The sequence below is a fragment of the Cydia splendana genome, chromosome 2, assembly GCF_910591565.1.
Source record: "Cydia splendana chromosome 2, ilCydSple1.2, whole genome shotgun sequence".
Classification (NCBI taxonomy): Eukaryota; Metazoa; Arthropoda; class Insecta; order Lepidoptera; family Tortricidae; genus Cydia; species Cydia splendana.
In genome coordinates, this window is record NC_085961.1 from 20,360,219 (window position 1) to 20,380,609 (window position 20,391).

Sequence of the window (20,391 nt, forward strand, 5' to 3'; positions counted from 1 at the left end):
TATCAATATACATTCGAATTGGCCTGTTAGGAAATAAATAAAATTTGTACTTAAATACATAGAAAATACCCATGACTCAGGTGCAAATATTTGTGCTCATCACACAAATAAATGCCCCTACCGGAATTCGAATCCAGACCATCGGCTTCATAGGCATCACTACCCACTAGGCCAGACCGGTCGTCAATTATACTTTATTGCACTGATTTATTTAATTACACATAGCTCGCGCTACCCACTACATACTATTATTAAGTTTTTCAACAGCAATATTATATTTTTAACTTAAACGTCGCCAGTCGTGTAGAAGAAAAATTTTGCTACTAAATTGGCTTCTATTGTGAAACTTTTTGCAGTTACGAGTGTTACTTTGTAATTTCTGGGAAATTAAATTTACTGGTTTATGAAACCAATATTTATAAGTTAAAGTGAAAACTTTTATTTTAATATTATAGGACTGAGTGCGATTAATTTAGCTTCCATCCACCCATTGTTTCGTTGGCCACCTAGGTATACAACCAATCATGTCATTGTAATCAGCTTAATTTATGCAATTGCACGAGGGAATACGTAGGTCAATGACAACTTGTCTAGATAAAGTACCTATTTTAATGTAATTTAACGCCATAGCAAGAGCAGCGTATCAAATATCAATATATTGTTACAAATACATAAAGAAATTATTTAAAAATGATTGTTTTGCCCCACAGTCATACCACAAGTTAAAGTTACCAATCAGCTGGTCGGCGCGCCGCTGGGCAGCGACGTGGCTTTACAATGCTATATTGAAGCATCCCCAAAAGCTATGAACTCATGGTATCGAGAAGATTGTAAGTATAACAAGCTTTTATTTAACTTGAAATGTATATAGGTATGTACTAACTATGTTTGTTTTCAATGAAGCTGAAAAGTTGCATACATATGTATGTAAATTTAATGACAATGCAATATAATGGTACCATTGAGCTGATCTGATGATGGAGACAGGAGGTGGCCATAGGGAGCTCTGTGATAAAACACACAACCTAAGTATCTTGGGGTTTGTTAAATATAATTGTCTCGATGAATACTTGTTGAAAGAAAAGTACAGTCAGCGATAAAAGCTGTGATCAAAAATGAGTTTATTGACAAAAAACTTATTACGTATTGCAATTGCAATGGACTTACAGATTGCAATTTATTACGTAAGTATGTTGACTTTTAAATATGCGATATAAATTTTTGTTAAAATTAAATTATCATTAAACATCATTTTCTCATGTGTTAAATCCAATTGTGCCTGTCGTAATGTAGTAGTGAAAAATAGGTCTTACTTAACTAAAACTGAAACTAATTAATTATTTTGTGTTAGAACTTTTAAGAACTTCGTACATGTTAATGAGACCTAAAAGCTTTATCTAGACTCTAGAGCAAACGCAGAGAAATATCCTTGGCAACATTTTAATTTAACCAGACGGTCTATCGACCACAAGTTTCAAAACTTATATTATTGAACATGTTCTACTAAATAAATAAAAAAATAAGAAATACCGTAGCCAAATGGACTCTAAGATGGCATTCTTTTTTTTTCAGCCTTAGTAAGCGACAAGCTACTTGAGAACCCAAAATTCCGTGTAACAGAAACTATAGTGAACGAATATTCTCTATGGATGAATTTAACTATAAAATCATTAGCACCAAGTGATTTTGGAACTTACGTGTGCGCGTCGGTGAACGCGCTGGGGAAGATGGAGAGCCAAGTCAGCTTACACAGTAAGTGCGACATTAAACCTTTTTAATCTTGTAATAAAAAAAAGTTTACTGGCTTTTTTCAAGCCAGACACGTCATCATTCTTTAGAAACTCTTTCGATTACTCTATATATTATGTTAATAAAAGCAAAAGGTAAACTTGCAAATTATGCTATTACTACTAGTATTTATTTACAAATACTAAAGTTATAAAACTGTTTTATAACTTTCTCGCTTTCCTATAGGAATAACGTTTCCTTATATAAGTTATAACGTTTTCTTATATAAGAAAAGTAATTGTTCCGCACTTACACCTACGTTTAAAAACCTAATAATTTATACACCGGTATATGGTATCGCGTGAGTGATTCTCGCAGCTAAGCTTATTTTAATGAAATTCGATATTTAGCTGTCATTTTTTAGAGACAACCTACACTCACGCGCCCGAAGCTGCGGGAATAGCTATTAGTCAATGAACAAGATCAATTCATTATTAATAAATTACTTAGTTAGGTAATATTTCGCAAACTCATTTTCACTTATTGGTGCGGAATCTAATAGTTGTGCTTGTTGACCTAAGTATTATTAAAAATCCATTCTGTAGACCCGACAGATGTAAAAATGCATTATAATCCCAAGTTTAATTTTCCGCTACATCGTATAATCGTAATTACACAATAAATTATTGGTTTTCTTTAGGATTAGAGCTGAACGGTTTCCCTGATGAGCCGCTAGTGTCGGGCGCGGCGTGGCAGCGCGCACGCAACCTGCCTGCGCGGGCGCACCCGGCTTCATCCCATGCGCAGTACTCCCTTGCGCAACGACTACCACCACAGCTCTATGCTCTTATGCTTACTGCTCTCAGATATGTTACTACATTTTAATTTTTTCACTGAATAATGATGACAAACATACATAGAATGGAAAAAACAATCGAAACTGAGCATTTCATCTAGCTGCAAATGATACCTAAGTACTTAAGATATAAGAAGTAATGTAATAATGCGTACCTACCACTGGTTCGTACCCGAATTGTAAAATACTTAACAACAGAATGAACAATTTAAATAGCCTAAGTACCTACAAGACTTTATTTTGTTAAATTTTAGATGTCCATCTAAAGCATTAAAAATACTGCTTTACGATGGAAACTCTGCTAATCATATTTCCGGTTTTTTGGAGTGAACGTAAATATATTTAGAACGATAAAAAATTCATAAAGCAAAGTTTGAAAGATGAATACTTTATCTCGAATGCTCCGTATTTGCATATTTAAAAAAAAATGTCTCACAATATGTCATCATTAAGGTCTACTAGTACATAAAACATTATTATAAGAAACGTAACATAATGATTTAACGAATGTTCAAGGATAAAAAAAGTGTCGGTTGATTTTACGTTATTATGTACATCAAAGCTTTACTTTCCCAATGCTGATAAAAACAGTCTCCCTTATCCATCGTAATCCAACGCGGCAATGCAGCGAACGTGATGGGCATTGTTGCGTCGGGAGCAGCCTGGGGCAACTTACAGTAGGTAGGTGTTTACTGTTTATACATGTTTAGTTAATATTTATATTTAAGTTTAGATATATTTAGGTTTAGTGATTAATTTAACTAACACACAGAACTTTGAAAATAATACACTCACAACATAACCTTTAAATGTAACTCATTTTGCATCCATAATTAATTCATAAAGGTTGCTGCTACGATATCCAAAAACTTCAAAAAAGTGCCGATTTTATCAGCAGTCAGCTTAGAAATAAATGAAAAGTAGTATTTCCACTATAAGTATCACTCATATGCGCCTTATAGAGCAAACATTATTCGCTGTCATCGAGTGGAGTTTCGGTAGCTTAGTTGGCAGGGCGATGGACTAGTGATCCAGAGTCGCGAGTTGGAGTCTCGCCCGAAACAGTGAATTTTCCAATTTTCATTTATTTCTAAGCTTTGTGCTATCGTTTGCAGACGTTTCTGCTTAGTACAATAGTAATTTTGTGCCAGTCGTTATGCTAATGTAAAATCCCCAAATGTGTTTGCCTCAGTTATAGCAATTCGATATCAAAAGCACTCGTGAAAACTTTTATTTTGACTACATTATTACAACAAATAAAGATATATATATATACGTTATCTCATGAACATACTATTTATATGCTTCGGAATAGGTGCGTGTAGCTTTTCTAACAATAAACTGGACTTCACTGTTTCTTTCTGTACTTCTTGTAGTAATTTCCTAGTACCAATATCTAACTAACATGGTTTATGGGTCCCTTATTTATTTTTAGGTCCATTTTTTGTATATATAATTTTATATTTATAGGTAAAAACTAAAGTTGAAAGAAGAATAAATCTTTTTAGGTACCTATATACGGGTGTTTCCTGTAACACGAGTAAATATTTGATTTTTTTGATGATTGGACTCATCATCCGATAGCACGTTTGTTCAAAAACTTTTCAAATGAAATATTTTAAATGTACGCTATCATCAGTGTAAAAGTCGCTGAACATTATATATTGGTCAGTTTGAGGAGTACAGACAGCCTACAGTTTAGTTTATTGCTCCTGTTACAGGCCACACCTGTTATATGTAATATGTATATCGGTAATCCTATTGGTGGAGGTTCGAAATTGTGCATCTCATTCTAATATAACACTCTTGAATCTCTCTTGTAAAATAAAATTACAACATTGAATATTTATATGAACATAATCATGTAGTAGTTATTCCAACTAAAAATGATAAAAGGTATTGTTAAATAATAATATGGAATGTGATCTAAGTCCTGAAGAGTTATTTTTTTTTCTCAATTTAAAGTGTTTTAAAGGTGCGTATCCCTACGTTTTTGCAAGAGTTGCCTCGACAGTGCATTTTAAGTACTTCCTATATACTTTACATTTTGCAACCAGCAGGCCGATTCTGATTTCACAATTAGTTAAAATTTCGATTTGTTTTTGGAATACAGTGTATGTATTTAATTATTTAATCTGCTTTGATACCCTCACGCGTATGTGATATACATAATTTATTGGGATTGAAATATGCATGCAGTATTGAAAACGAAGCGGGAGTCATTTTGATGACGTCATTCATGTTTCCCAGCCATTTTGAAGACCCAATACAACAATATCCTAAAGGGGCCCACTGATTAACAGTCCGCCGGACGGTATCGGCCTGTCAGTTAGAACAAAATTTTTACAGTTCCGAACAACTGACAGGCCGATACCGTCCGGCGGACTGTTAATCAGTGGGCCCCTTAAAAGTCGGTAGCGAGTTCCGGCTCTGAGCTATGTTCCCACTAGGGAGAGTACTAGGTAACAATAAGTGAGTACTACAATCATTTTTTTGTAAAATAAAATATAAAAGAATTATAATATTTTATACCTTAATAAAAGGTGCATAATATATAATTATAGCTTAGTATTAAATCACAACACAGTTTAAGTTTGAGGGATACACACCTAACTATACGAGTATAATATATTATGTAACGTAAGTTATTATAGCGAGTACTAAAATACTATCTACTTATAGATGAACTTTCACATGTTGTATTCTTATTGTTTCAAATATTTGTCTCAGATTCTAATCCTAAAGTTACGTTGACTTTGACAATAAATGTGTAATTTTTGAAGTATAAGTATTTGAAATAAATGTCCCTATTAAACCAACTGCTGTTTACTTATCTAAACGTATCTGAAACCCTTGACCAGCGTATGATTTATTCTTAAATAAATGCTTTCCTGAAAGTTTAAAAAGATCGAGAGGTCAGTTTGAAAGCGAAAAGGAACAATTATGAACTAACCATGTTTGGTAAGAGGAATTTGGATAAGTAGTTTATTTTGTTTTTACGTATAGGCTATTATAAATATATTATATTTGTCTATTTTACTCTTCTAAAATTTGGTTTGTTGGTAAAAACTAGCCAAGTCAAATCGTTTATAATTTCAGGATTTTCTACACAGCACAGAACTTGGTACCCATATAGATCGCAATTCTTTTGTCGGCGAGTCAACAACGACACCTATTCTTAATATTGAACTTGGCTCTCATTTCGCATTTATGTTTTTGTTGGGATTCAACACCTTGACACAGAATAAATAATAGTACTATCGTACAGAAAGGACACTTCCTATAAACCCGAAGTTTGACAGCGGTTCAGGGTGGAATCATGCTATCTCTTTCTAATATATGGCACTATCCCTTTCGGCTATTTAGGGTTGTCAAAATTCAAGTGATTATCTTATCAGTGGTCGCGCACGCAATAGGAAGTCAAGTGGTGCCAACCCTAATAATTGCTTGGAGCAATCCTGAGCCGAACGGAGCCGAGTACGACCGAAGTGAGGAGTGTCTCCCCACTGACCTTGACCTCATAAGAGTGTCGATTGAAACTCTATGCGAGATCATTTGTAACACCTTAATATATTCGGCAAAATGAAATAACTTTTATTATTCCTAATCTTTTTTTAATGACTATTAGTCTATCACAAAGGCAATTTTTAGTAAAAAGCGTGTGGGTGTACTAGTTACTTGGTCCCTATTTTTTTTATTTGTAAAGATGCGTTGAACTTGCCCCCTATTATAAATGCTCTAAGACATCCAGCCATTTAAAATAGGTTTTACTGCTTAAATACTTACATGATAGTACATTATTGTCGAGGCTCGGAAGTAGCTACTTGCAGGCTGAGGATTCGTTTTAAACGGACGACCTTGGGAGTCCGTTTAATTGAATCCGAAGCCAGCAAGTAGCCTTCCAGCCGAGTCATATATAGTGCTTTTCTCAAAAATGGTGCAAGAAATATAAATATCATAGAAATATTTTACAAAAGCAACTTTCTTACGTATATATTTTCACAGAAAAAAGTAGAAACAATTGAAAAAATTAGCTTTGACGCCTTTTTATTTTTTTAATAAAAAAATAGAAGTGTATTTTTCTGCCGAAAATACGCCAACCTATTTGAGACAGCTAAATAGTCGCGGTACTAATCATCTGTTTGGCTGTTTAATGGGCCTGTGCCTTCATTTGATATGGCCATTTCAACTTTTAAAAAGTTTGGAACTCGACAAATAATGGAATTTGTATGCAACATTGCAGTCCCAAAATCGAGACTGCAATGTTTTTAACTTTTTAATTTTTGACTGACCATAAACTACGCGCTTCGCAACCTATTTTTTAAACGGCAAAGTCGACTTTGCCGTCCATTTTTGAGAAAAATATCTTATTGTAGTGTACACAAATTTATTTATAATAGTTATTTGTTTTACAAGGGGGCAAAGTTGTTGTTTAACCGCTCGTGCTAATATTGATACCCGAGCAACCGAAAGATTCCAAAATTGAACCACGAGCGTAGCGAGTGGTTCGAAAAATGGAATATTGAGCGTTGCGAGGGTTTCAAAGCACGAGGGTTAAACAAAATTTGCCCCCGAGTGAAACACAAAATTTTTCACCACACCAACCCGAAGCAAATATTAAATGTAAAATATCAAACAAAATCAAACCAAATCAAATTCAAATGAATGTTATTAAATATTTATCATCCAAAATCATCATTTAAAAGTCAATTCTACCAGCAAAGCATAAGAAAACAACTCGAAATGTGCATTTGATTAGGTACTTTGCCTCACATGTGAATTACTGCACTTTGCTATCCGTTTTTGAAGTGCAAAGTAAGCCTTTCCGAGCTGGTGTGGTGAAAAAATAATTACTGTCCACTACTAGACGACCGTTTGGAGTTATCGTTTCTATGGTGAGTAGTAGTAATAGCGTTACGAGTATTATTCAGATGAGCAGCAAATAGGGCTACGTCAGATTCAGTTAAAGTGGTAAATTATTAAAGCGGTCATATACCAACGAACCAACGAACTTACCACATACATTACGCCGCGAGTAAAATAAGTAAAAATCGTTCACAAAGGGACATTGCAGGACAATGACGAATGGACGCCTCGGGGCGCTAATGCATTTTTCGTGTTGCAATTGAATTAATGCGCTTCCAGTTTTTGTACCGCGACCACGACCCTATTCCTGGCTATTCAATATCGACTCGAGTGTACGTTTTCAGCTCATGCATATACTAACATTATAGGTGGTTAGAGTGGGATAGTGATAGAATCGATTTTAGTTTCGTAGACGTCGTGCCACGATATTGCAAATCAGATTCACCCTACTCATCCGAGTAAAGCTAAAGAATGAAGCGCAACCAAGTTAAAAAGTTAATCATTTGGCTACTTCAAACTTTAGGTACTGGCGATTACAATAAGTATTTACAACTCGGCGTGAATGAAAGTGGCCGATAACAATTTACATATTTGCAACTGTTAGTGTCAGTTGTTTTTATATTTTAATAGCTCGGAAAGTAACTAGTAACTCTTTAACAATTGTAGTAAGTACCTATTTAGGGCTATTCATAAATTACGTCATTTCAAATTAGGGGGGGGGGGGGTCTGGACATCGGATGATGGTAGCATGACGTAGGAGGAAACGGGGTCATTCGAAGCATGATTTTTGGATGATTTGGGGGGGGGGGGGGGGGTCAAAAATCGATGACGTAATTTATGAACAGCCCCTTTCAATAATAACACACTTCATACTAGTTTAAACATTATAAAATATCAGGCCAATTCTAGTTTTAGTTATTCGCTATGATACTGACCTGTCAGTGTCAAAAGTGACATTCTTTGAAACGTCACTTTTGACACTGACAGATTAGTATCATATCGGTAACAGATCGAATAACTAAAACTCGAATTGGCCTATATGCCAGTTTCATTAAAGATAAAGATAGTTTATTATTCAAGGAGGCATATTACAATGCGCTTATGAACGTCAAATAAAGCTACACCGGCTCCAACCCTACACCGCCTCATTTTTGACCACTATAGACTCTTGATGCCCGACAATATGAACTACCCGTTTAGTAATCTTCGTTGAGAGCTTTGTTAAGTCACTACTGTAATGGATACATATACATTTAGCGTGTCCACGGCGATTAGCTATTCCTCTATGGTTGAACATTGCTAAATTCTATTACCGAGTAAACGTATGTTCATTACGATTAATTATCCAGTTTACTCTCTGTCACGACTTCAATACGTACGTATACTTACATAATACACAGGGGTCACCTTGTTGGATGAAACAAAAGCGTTGTTTGTCAATTTGAAAGTGCCTAATTATTTTAAACGAGGCCTCATCAATCTACCAAAATGTGAAAACTGAAATTAGAGTGCAACTGTCCAATGTTAGATTTTTATCGAGTTGAGAGTCATTGAGTATAAAGCTTCAATTCGGTCAGTTTAATTAAGTCCTCCGAATAAACGAAACGACAAAACGGCGAAACGACGTTAAAGAAAATTATTTATCATAGTATTCATTCCACAGTGTAATTAAATGTAGATGATTTCAGGTCCAATTAAACCGTACAAAAATCTTCAATTTCACCCGTCTTCCTATTATTTAGTCCTTTCCAAAAATAATAATGACGTCACATGCAATAGATAAATATTTACACCATTAGCGCCACTTGCACCATTCCACTAACCCGGGGATAACCGGTTAAGTCTGGAGTTACCATGCTTACCAGTCCAATTTGACACTGGGTTAACGGTTTAACCGGTTAACCCCGGAATAGGGGAATGGTGCAAGTGGGCCTTACCAATTTATGTGTAAACTGCTCGTTGTTATTGTGTGTCAATTCGATAAACATATAACACTAAACTGCGACCAAGAATAACTTGTATCTGACTTTCCTACAAAAGGTTTGATTTTTTTATGGAATCCTTAAGAAACGAGTGGCTTGGCCCGCACTGTATAAGTTGTATAACACTCAAACTAAAAGTTTCTATCAAGATAATTTATTCGGGACACTCTAAAGTGGCCTACGCGAAATTCGCCTTTATTTTTTCCTCGATTCGCCCAGAATCTTCCCTGAATTTAGGGACAAGCGATTTTTCAGAGCAACTTTGATTGTGCACCGCGGTCACGTAGTTTTTTAGCGTCAGTCGAGCAAAGATGCGCCTGAGTTTAATAATGTCATAGTCAGCTCCGTCGCCCTTTATGCGGACGAATGGGGATCACACTGGCCAACAACGTGACTTGGTGCCTACTTAACTTGTTTGCCAACGGTAGATACCAGTTCCATGAATATTTTATATAGCTTGAGACTGCTAGCCTGAAGTGCGAATAATGATTGTAATATTCCCACAGCTAACTGGCCTATACTGTACCTACGCGACATAATAAAGCCTTTTTCTCAAAAATGGACGGCAAAGTCGACTTTGCCGTTTAAAAAATAGGTTGCGAAGCGCGTAGTTTATGGTCAGTCAAAAATTAAAAAGTTAAAAACATTGCAGTCCCGATTTTAGGACTGCAATGTTGCATACAAATTCCATTATTTGTCGAGTTCCAAACTTTTTAAAAGTTGAAATGGCCATATCAAATGAAGGCACAGGCCCATTAAACAGCCAAACAGATGATTAGTACCGCGACTATTTAGCTGTCTCAAATAGGTTGGCGTATTTTCGGCAGAAAAATACACTTCTATTTTTTTATTAAAAAAATAAAAAGGCGGCAAAGCTAATTTTTTCAATTGTTTCTACTTTTTTCTGTGAAAATATATACGTAAGAAAGTTGCTTTTGTAAAATATTTGTATGATATTTATATTTCTTGCACCATTTTTGAGAAAAGCACTATATATGACTCGGCTGGAAGGCTACTTGCTGGCTTCGGATTCAATTAAACGGACTCCCAAGGTCGTCCGTTTAAAACGAATCCTCAGCCTGCAAGTAGCTACTTCCGAGCCTCGACAATAATGTACTATTTCTACTCGTCGACTGTAATTCCTGAATTAAGATTTCGTATACCAAACTGCATTTGGGTACTTTTAATGTAATGGGCTCCCAACTCAACTATAATATTCATTTCGATACAGTTTAGTCAACTATAATGAAATTGACCAATCACAGCTCGCCGCGGTCAAGAGGACGAAACCTAACCATAGCTCAAATTAATTACTTATTTTAGGTTGTATTGTAAGAACAATAGCTTCATAAGTCAGAAACGCGCATGTGACACCCTTAATATAGGAACATCCATACACTACGAAAACCGCTTAGCGTTACTTGTTAGTATCCATAGGCTACGGTGGCTAAAAGCGAAAAAAAAACTGTTTAAAAATTGAATCTAGCAAGGAGCAAGTACCAGGGCCTCATGAGTTACGAGAAGGTGTCGTTGACCAAACCGCCGGGGCGCGGAGGCCGGGGCGCGGAGGCCGGGGCGCGGAGGCCGGGGCGCGGAGGCCGGGGCGCGTACCAGTATGAAGGTATTGCGGCTGCTCACGTATCTTAGCTGTATACTTTTGGTTTGTTTACCTATATGATTCTACTAGTTTAAAGTATTATTTTTATTAACTCGTAGAAAAAGTATTGTATACAATAGTGATATAATCAAGCTTTTCAATCTCGTACCTTACTTAGGCAACTCAGCAAGCTTCGTTGCCTAAACACGGTACTCGACTGAAAAACTCTCTATTATATCACGATTGTATAAAATACTATTGAATTTAAATAAAAAAGTACGTCAAATTATAGGGTCAAAAAAGTTTTGACTAACTATCCAATATATCTGTAGTTCGCTGGAAAAAACAAAGGGGATCATTGAAATTGGCGGCATTTTGTTACATTTTTGTCCGCGCTAGCAATGCTGTCATGCGACAATAATTCTTTGAAAACGTTTCTGACAGTCCGGCCGCCAGCGATGCCGGTACTGTGCAATTGCGCGCTCCTGTGGGATTTACCATGTCATATCCATATGTCATAAGTCGCAAAATTTTGACAGAAGTCAATGGGTTCCAACATTGTTTTATTTAATGGTATAGTAGGTGCATATATCATCCGCTCTGCTAATTTTTTAGTTACTATAATTAGATCAATTCGCAAAACGTAATACACATTAGCAACATATTGGTGACGAATATTAACAAGCTAAATCCAAGGGCTTTTGTTGTGGTAAGTCAAATATACGAAGGCAAATGCAGCGCCATCTATCTTCGTTGAGTTTGCACGTTTATCATCAATATAACAAGATATAATTAATGATCTTACTGACCTTCTATATTTCAGACTGAACGCTTTTGTAAAATATATTTATGTGATGTTTCAATCGACTATTTCCTTTGCAATTTGCAGCCAACAATAAACACAAACATAAGTATATTATTATGGTAAGTTGAATCGTTCTTCCAGAATAATTGTGAATTGTGTCAAAATATTTTCAATACCTAATGTTAATATCCAAAGAGGAAAACTAGGACTACGTTTGTATGAAAAGGTAATTTCGCGCGGTCGTCCACTTTCGTTTTAAGACTCAGTGTCGAGGTGACACGTGCTTAGGAAAGACCCTCGATACTACACATTTAGCAAATCGTATTTCGATTACGTTACGTGACGGATAACGAAATAAGACATCCGCAAGCACAGCGGTTCTGCGTGCCAGCTAATGAAATGTATCGGACACATGTTTCGTTATGTCAGAATCAGGCGCACGGACTACCCGTAAGCTTGGCACAATAGATTATCTTCAGTACGGATGTAGGTAGGTAGTTAGAATGAAGTCTCTTCTCATAGGTTATATCTACATAATGTTAAGATTTCAATATCTACAAATTCAACAGTAATGGTCGAACAATAGGTCTGGGATATTCCATTACAAGGATGGGAGGACGGGCATCAAATTTCTGCAGTACAAATTCTTCTTGTATGTAGGTACATTCATTGTTGGTTAGGGCATCCGCTACTTAATTGTTGTACAAAGAAAGACGAAATCCACACAGATATCCTAGATTATTTTACTATACGTTACTAATAATTTAGTCTTAACATTTTGGTCCATTGTATTTCAGTATAAAATATAAAATTGTCTTTAACTAGTCCCTACCTACAGCCTGTCTCTATTAGTCAAAGGTTATTTAGAAGTATACAATTTAGAACTATAAATATGGTAGTTATGGAATAAACAAAAGTAATTTTCCCAATCGTGCGAAAATAAATACAGATATTTTAGGTTGCTTGTATCTGAAAAGATCTGGAGTCGGTGATCAATCTACCGCAGCGGCCAAACTGACGCGCCGATGGACACGAAAATATCGATAGCGCCGCACATCCGTCCTCGACGTGACTCGACGCTAAATTCTTGAAAAAATATTAGAGCTTTTTATGAAATCTGAACTACTAGGATTGAAAATCTGAATTAAATTTCTCTATCAGTTTTACACTCTGATGTAGCTTTAGGTATTATGTTAAAAAGAGCTACTTATTAAACGAAAAAAATAATGCAATTAGGCTGTAGGTACCTACGCCGTCAGTCATAGTCATAACACGATCGTTTTAATATATTTGTAGAAATATTCTTGGGAAGCAAACTATATTTAAAATTTTTGGGATATACCTACTCGTACTAATTAAAAATTAAATATTTGTGTCCCATTATTCTTTTCACGTGAACCGTTATAGGTTTGAAAGCGATCGCCGGCAAAAGACTCAATAAAAGGCAGCATGTCCCGTTCGTAAACAGAACTGCCAGTCATTAGAGAGAGCGGAGGAAAACATTCGGTCCAATTATCTCGGCGGTCGAGGGAAAAACGCCGGCTTTGGCCCGGACCGGACCTAATGACGATGTCAAGCCGACTCATCAATCTGCCCTAAACTGAACACCTCGGTACGAGGAATAGTGTTTCATAAAATTTATTTCCGAATAAATATAAGCTAAGCTAATTTAACTTCTAATATTAATATAATTGAGAATTGACTAGCATTTATTGAAATGAAATTAAATAATTATTTGACTCAGATCTTTAAAATACATTTACACCGTGTTTTTAAAATAAATGTCAGAATAGAAGGAAAATCATAGCTATAAACTCAAAATAAATTGTTCTTTTTACCGGCGCATTTTTAGGATTCCCTAGCCAAAATAATAAAAAAGCAACCCTTAAAATTTCGTTATGTCCGTTTGTCTGTCAGTCTGCATGTCATCATAGCCATTTTACATGGAAACTATAAGATATAATTTAACGTAATTTGGAACAAAGGTGTATTTTGTGAGCTACTAGGTAGTTAGGTTAGAAGTTAAAATTTATTTAAATATTTTTTTACATGTATGTACCTAACTAAAAGTAAAAAATATGTTTTTAAGTAAAATAAATGTGAAGTGCATAATTTTATAGTTCTTTAAAAATATTTATAGCTAGTTTGTTAGTGCACGACACCTTGCACTTTGTGACTATGCGCTGAAACTTGGCACAGTTGATTCTTAGCTGGTCATGAGCAGATACAGACCGGGAGACCTCGAGAGCCACGGCTCATTTAGTGGGGGGGAGGGGGGGAAGTTCGACGCCGCCGCGCTTCACTTGGAGCAACATTTCTCTAAAACTGTACCTATTAGGGCATGTGATATATCATTTTCGGTTAAATTAAGGATGAGGAATTTTTTTTTGGAACCAAAACAATGCACTTTCTAACAAAAAAAAAACATAAAGTAGAAAAGACAAAAAAACGTATCTTGGATTTTTTCATATTTACCAATTTCTTTTTAAGTGTAGTAGGAATCTGAAAACAAAAAATATAGTTGTAAAGCTACACTTATTACGTTTAAGAAAATATATAGTTTATTATACAAAACTGTTGAGAAATGGGAGATAAAAAATAATATTAAGCGTGGGCCAGAGTGATCTCAATACAAAATATTATGAATGTGGGAAAGTTACTTATAATTTGTTCTACAATCGTTTATTTTTTAGTTTTTCATAAATAACTCGTAAACGGTAGCCCACAGCAAAAAAATATCTTTTACGTAAATAATCTGTTTCAGATTTCTTATAAAATAAGTGCTCCTTTTTTTCGCTAAAGTCAATATTAAAAAAAATATTGAAGGGAGAAAATAAATACTAAGGTCCTCTTTTTTAGTCATTCGTAAATAACTCGTAAAGGATGTCCAATAGCAAAAAATATTTTAACACAAGTGCTTTTTTTTTGTTAGAAGGTGCATTGTTTTTGTTCCAAAACTAGATTCCTCATCCTTAATTTATCCGAAAATGATATATTACATTCCCTAATAGGTATAGTTTTAGAGAAATGTTGCTCCAAGTGAAGCGCGGCAGCGTCGAACTTTGCCCCTCCCCCCTCACTAAATGAGAGGTGGCTCTCGACGGCTCCCGGTCTGTATCTGCTCAAGACCAGCTAAGAATCAACTGTGCCAAGTTTCAGCGCATAGTCTCAAAGTGCAAGGTCCCCATACAACGGTGTGCAGTAACAAAGCAGCTATTAAGGTTGTTAAGATATGTTGATTCACAGAATACTTTTGGAAATAATCGCTCCGAAACTCAAAATGATTGTCTTCCCCTCTCCTCCACTCGCTAACTTTTGAACCAGGTATGCAAAATATTTGGGAAAAAAACAAAAAATAAAGCTTAAAGTATAGAGGTACTTTTCGCGAAAATGATTTTGAATATGATTGGTTGAGCCATTAATGAGTTTCATCCTATTAAAACGACGTAGGTAAGTGCCGCTAAAGGGTAGTATTCCACTTTTCATAGTCATTGCGTCTCACTCTCTCATTAAGCAAAATGAGAAACGCAATGCACATTGGACAAAGATATTGGACAAATGGAATACCACCCTAAGATAGGTACGCTCTTTTGCTTGTTTGGCTTTTTGTATTGTATGTAGGTACGGAACTCTCATTATGGGTGGTCCGACACGCACTTGCCCGGTTTTAATCTTGATGGTTTGGATTCTTTAACGAAATCTGGTAAAATAAGTCAATCTTAAAAGAGCCTGGCCTATAAACATTGCACAAATAATCAAATTGGTTTTTTTTCGGGCAAATTCGAACTTCAATCTACACTCCGAAATATGAATTGAAACAAAAATACTTCGTTAGTCTATTCAACGTCGGAACAATTCTTTCATTCAATATACAATTGTTATTTGTTTTTAAATAGGTACCTACTGCCCTTGTTTACTATAATCATAAAAGTAACATTTGTACATTCAGTTGCAGAGATAGTTGATCCCCCCTGCAAACAAATTTCTATGCAGGGGGGTCAGAAATCGGTGTTCGATTCTAAAATATTATGATTGATTTCGAGACTATTTAGTGCTAAAATTCAAACCCCCTTATTCATAAAACTTTACGGGCCTGATTAAGTTAAATTATGTTTTATCCCTTTCTTACAAATACATAAGTCAAAGTGACAGATAAAGACAAATGATTATTAGCTAATCGAGGTTTGTAGCGCGTTTATGAACAAGGAGGAAAGATTATATTTATATAAGGTACCTACGCTTAGATCCGCACATACGATTGTATTTTATAAGTAGTCCATAATTATTATTCAACCTATGGTGTGTTTAAAATTGGCGCGCTGGTGGCCTAGCGGTAAGAGCGTGCGACTTTCAATCCGGAGGTCGCGGGTTCAAACCCCGGCTCGTACCAATGAGTTTTTCGGAACTTATGTACGAAATATTATTTGATATTTGTCAGTCGCTTTTCGGTGAAGGAAAACATCGTGAGGAAACCGGACTAATCCCAATAAGGCCTAGGTTCCCCTCTGGGTTGGAAGGTCAGATGGCAGTCGCTTTCGTAAAAACTAGTGCCTACGTCAAATCATGGGATTAGTTGTCAAGCGGACCCAGGGCTCTCATGAGCCGTGGCAAAATACCGGGATAACGCGAGGAAGAAGAAGGTGTGTTTAAAATTGACACTCACGATTTTTATTTAAATGAATTAACATTCATGATTTTTATTTAAATGAATACCTAAACTGTATTGTTGAAGTTCGAATTACCCGAATTTTGAATTTTGAAATTTTGAAAGACCACATAACTTTTTGTTTCTATCCCAAGCCTGCCATTATGCCATATCGTCCGTTTGTACGTGTACCACCTTACTAGGCAACTGAAGTACTCAGCAACTGCCCCAACTTTAGTAGCTGTATGGAAAAGTGAATATACTTGTCTTCGTTAGGGCACCGACTGGTAGGTACAGTCGACGTCGAAGATATGTTTACACTTTTGCACCTTACTCCTTTGTAAGTAATAAGGCGAAAATTGTAAACATATCTTTGACGTCGACTGTACCCACCAACATGGCGGTTGTATTAGTGATATCCAGAAGTGCTTTGCTGTAAAGAGGTTTTGTCGAAAAAACGAATATTCATAGAAATAGTATATACAGGGTTACTTTTTTACCGGTACAATAAATTTTACCACATCATTGGTATCGATAATAGATCACATTGCACAAATAAAAAATATTTTTTTTTTATTTCGCATCAATTAATTTATCCTTCACCAATTTAGTAACTTCTGGTTGCACTAATTACAAGATGTCAACGGTATGAGGTACAAGGGGCGGGGCGGGGCGAGCGGCCGGCGGCGCACGATTTGACAACTGTTGGAGACTAAGAACGCAACCTCATTAGATAGGTTTTATTTTTCTGTTCTTACTGACATGTGTTGTCACGTCACTTCTTGATTTCCTTCAAAAATACGTTTGTGTTATTTGTTCCCGTTTTATTTAACTCTCACTTATCTTACAAATAACCATCAACAACAAAGCATCCGGGAAACTGCGAATGCAAAGTGCAACCCTTTGACCGATAAGACAGTGCGTTTGACGAAATTAAACGTGAAAATTACTTGGAAAGAATCGAAGGAAACGTACAAAAACGGGCACGGCTTTGTTTACAAAACCACGGACAGCATTTTGAACATTTACTTAAGTATGTGAATTAGTACGAGAAATGGACTCCATTAATTAGGTATGTAGGGTAGATTTCAATCATTGTACATAGTTGATTCCAATTTTTTAAATACGCCTCAATGAAAAATGTTGCAGACTTACTTCGTAATTTTATCAGATTTCGAGACCTTTTGTCATACTTCACACAAAGCAACATCTTCATTTTGACGGTCCTAAGCCCGTGCAAGTATGAAGGAAGAATTGGGATCAAGTAGTATTTTTTTATGTCAATACGTGTGCCGCCGCCGCTCGCTAAATCGCGCGCGATGACGTAAACAAACAGTTGCCAGTTCGTGCGTTTGCTAATTGATGCGTAAGGCATCCACATTTTCTAGTACTTTAGCGGATAAGTTCGGGCATTGGTATTTTTGTTTTTTTGTTCCCAAATAGTAGTAACAAAGAATGCTGGTATTTTTTATTATTGGCAACAATTACGTATGTTGATTTATTGTACTGGTAAAAAAGTAACCCTGTATACGTTCATTATAAGTTCATCTTCCATTAAGGTGTCTTTAATAATCCCACAAACCCCGTAACGAGCAAGTATAACATCATTTTATTTCTAAATAAAATTAACTATACGTGGGTTTACATTAGGTACATTTAGTATCTCTCTTTCTCTCTCTCTCGCTTTCACACACACACACACACGCACAAATCTAAAACATGCATAAAAATAATTGAGTAAAGTAGTACGTGATGCAGTCTCGTTTCATATAAATAATAGCCGAAAATTATTTCAATCACTATTTAGATTGATTCATAAAAGCTGGCGCAATATCTCTAATGAACTGTCAATAATTTCATAGAAATTTCGCACCTGCCTGCTATAGGTAGTTAATTGTTTTTATTGGTTATGTTATCATTCTATATTCTATAGTACCTACACAACAAATTATTTGGACACATAACTTTAATAATACTCGTTTAAAAAAAAATGGTAGTGTCATCTAGGTTTGAGTCAACGTCACACAGTAAAAGAGAATTTTTAAAGAGGTGCATTATCTGCTAGCATTACTTCCCGTCAGGCTTAGTAGCGCACTCTGAAACTACGGAGCCAGGAAAATTATTTTTCATTAACGCTTGGTTGCGTTTCAAAGTAGTGCCAGCGAAATTAAAATCAATTACGTTCTTCATGCAATAAGAAAATAGAACCGTAGAATTCCTAGACGATGAAAATTGTTTCGAATTTATCGGAAACAGTTAACTTCTTCAGAAAGCGTTCTTATTTATCTTACTCGAGAAAATAAAAATAGTAGATGACTATTCGTATCATATGTAGGTATATTAATTTCATCGAATCCCGGTCGCACGAATACCTACCTATATTAATAAGCGCATTCGAACTGTCGTCAGTAGAAAGAATGACATTTATTAACAAAGTGGTTTTCGGAATATAACCAAAGCTTACTCGAAAGCTATCGATTAAACATTTTTCGGACTATTGGACTAAACTACCTCACCAAACGAGTACTTACCCTTCATTCCTTGGTTAACAATTTACCCTATTGTGATCCCGCGTGTTCCAACGAAGAAGCGACATTTATTATTATTATTTATTAATTAAATATTAAATTAAAAAAAAAAAAAAAAAAAAAAAAAAAACTTGACGCCGTCAACGTCAGACGCGTTTTTTACTAAATTTTCCTTTTATATGTGATCAAATATGTTTTTTACTGGCTTTTATTACATTTTTATTGAATTTTTTTGTGGAAAAGTTACCTACACATTAATGCGACACTTCGCAAAGGGATTCATGACCGCGAAAATGTAACTATGTACAAAGCTAGCCAACAAAGAATGATCGAATGACAGAAGGAAATGATCACACGGAGTAAAACGCGCTCACAAGCGTCTATCACAACTAACGCACGCCCACCACCCTCGCCCGTCTCGTCCGTCTCCTCACAAGCATCATCGGGCGATGAATTTGCCACTGCGCCCGATACCAGCGAGTCGAGCGACGAGTGCGGGCCGCCGCCGCCGCCGCCACGACCACCAGCGCGACGCGGGCGGCCACCGCTGCCGGCACGCTTGGGGCCTGCGGGACATCATGCTCCGCCCACGGTTCCCGCTGCCGGTGGTGTAGTGCGTCGCATGCGATGGTCTCAAACAATGAATGAGAACGTCATGCGCGCCTACTATGGGGCTACAGAGGGGGGAACCGACTTATGCGCGTACCGTGTCCGAATGCTTCCACTGTTTCAGGCCCTCGAACCAACCATCGACGTGACTGCGCAACGGCTATCGGATCAGGTGCGAGTCATCCAGCGGCTAAAGCGGTTGGATGACTCGACACTTGATCGGCTTCGCCTGGAGGCTCTCTCTACTCGCGCAGCTTCCACCTCGGTGCGAGACCCGCCCGCCACATCGCCGGATCCGGTGCCGGCACCCGACCAGGCACCGGAGGCGCCGCGGGTAGATCTCTGTGCCGACGAGGAGGAGTTCGCGCAGAGTGTGAGTAGTACAGCCAATGAGCAACTGAGGAGGACTTTGGATGAGGCGATTACGCAGTATCGCTCCACACCCAATACTAGGCCACGATTACCACGTTTGCCTATGAATAGACACAATCTAGCGCTAATGGGAGCCCTAAACGCTTTACTAGAGCCATATTTGCGGACTAGTAAAGATTTAGATGATACGCACGCGATCATGTATTGCGGAGCCATCGCGGCGTGCCGTGTTGCACGAGTCAAGTTTCCGGACTCTGAACGTGCACCTAGGACCGCCGGGGGTGCCCCCGCATGGCAAATACGGATCGAGCGACGTATCAGCTCTTTTAGGACTCTTATCGCAAAGCTGATCTGCTTCAGGGGGGGCAACAATCGCCCCCGAGTAATGCGCTTTGTAAACCAG

General features: G+C 36.8%; 1 protein-coding gene and 1 non-coding gene across 2 annotated transcripts in view; both read left to right on the top strand.

Moving 5' to 3' along the window:
* The window catches only part of LOC134805195 (lachesin-like), a 74,124-nt gene extending 71,444 nt beyond the window's left edge, over positions 1 to 2,680 (top strand). Inside the window, exons 7-9 of the mRNA XM_063778508.1 lie at positions 711 to 830; positions 1,573 to 1,752; positions 2,429 to 2,680. Coding sequence (XP_063634578.1) covers positions 711 to 830; positions 1,573 to 1,752; positions 2,429 to 2,613 — 485 coding nt within the window. The 3' untranslated portion in view covers positions 2,614 to 2,680. The remainder of the gene's footprint in view (positions 1 to 710; positions 831 to 1,572; positions 1,753 to 2,428) is intronic.
* An 896-nt stretch (positions 2,681 to 3,576) lies between these two features.
* On the top strand, positions 3,577 to 3,648 carry Trnat-agu (transfer RNA threonine (anticodon AGU)). Its single transcript has one exon. It is a non-coding gene; the product is annotated as a tRNA-Thr (tRNA).
* The last annotated feature ends 16,743 nt before the right edge of the window (positions 3,649 to 20,391 follow it).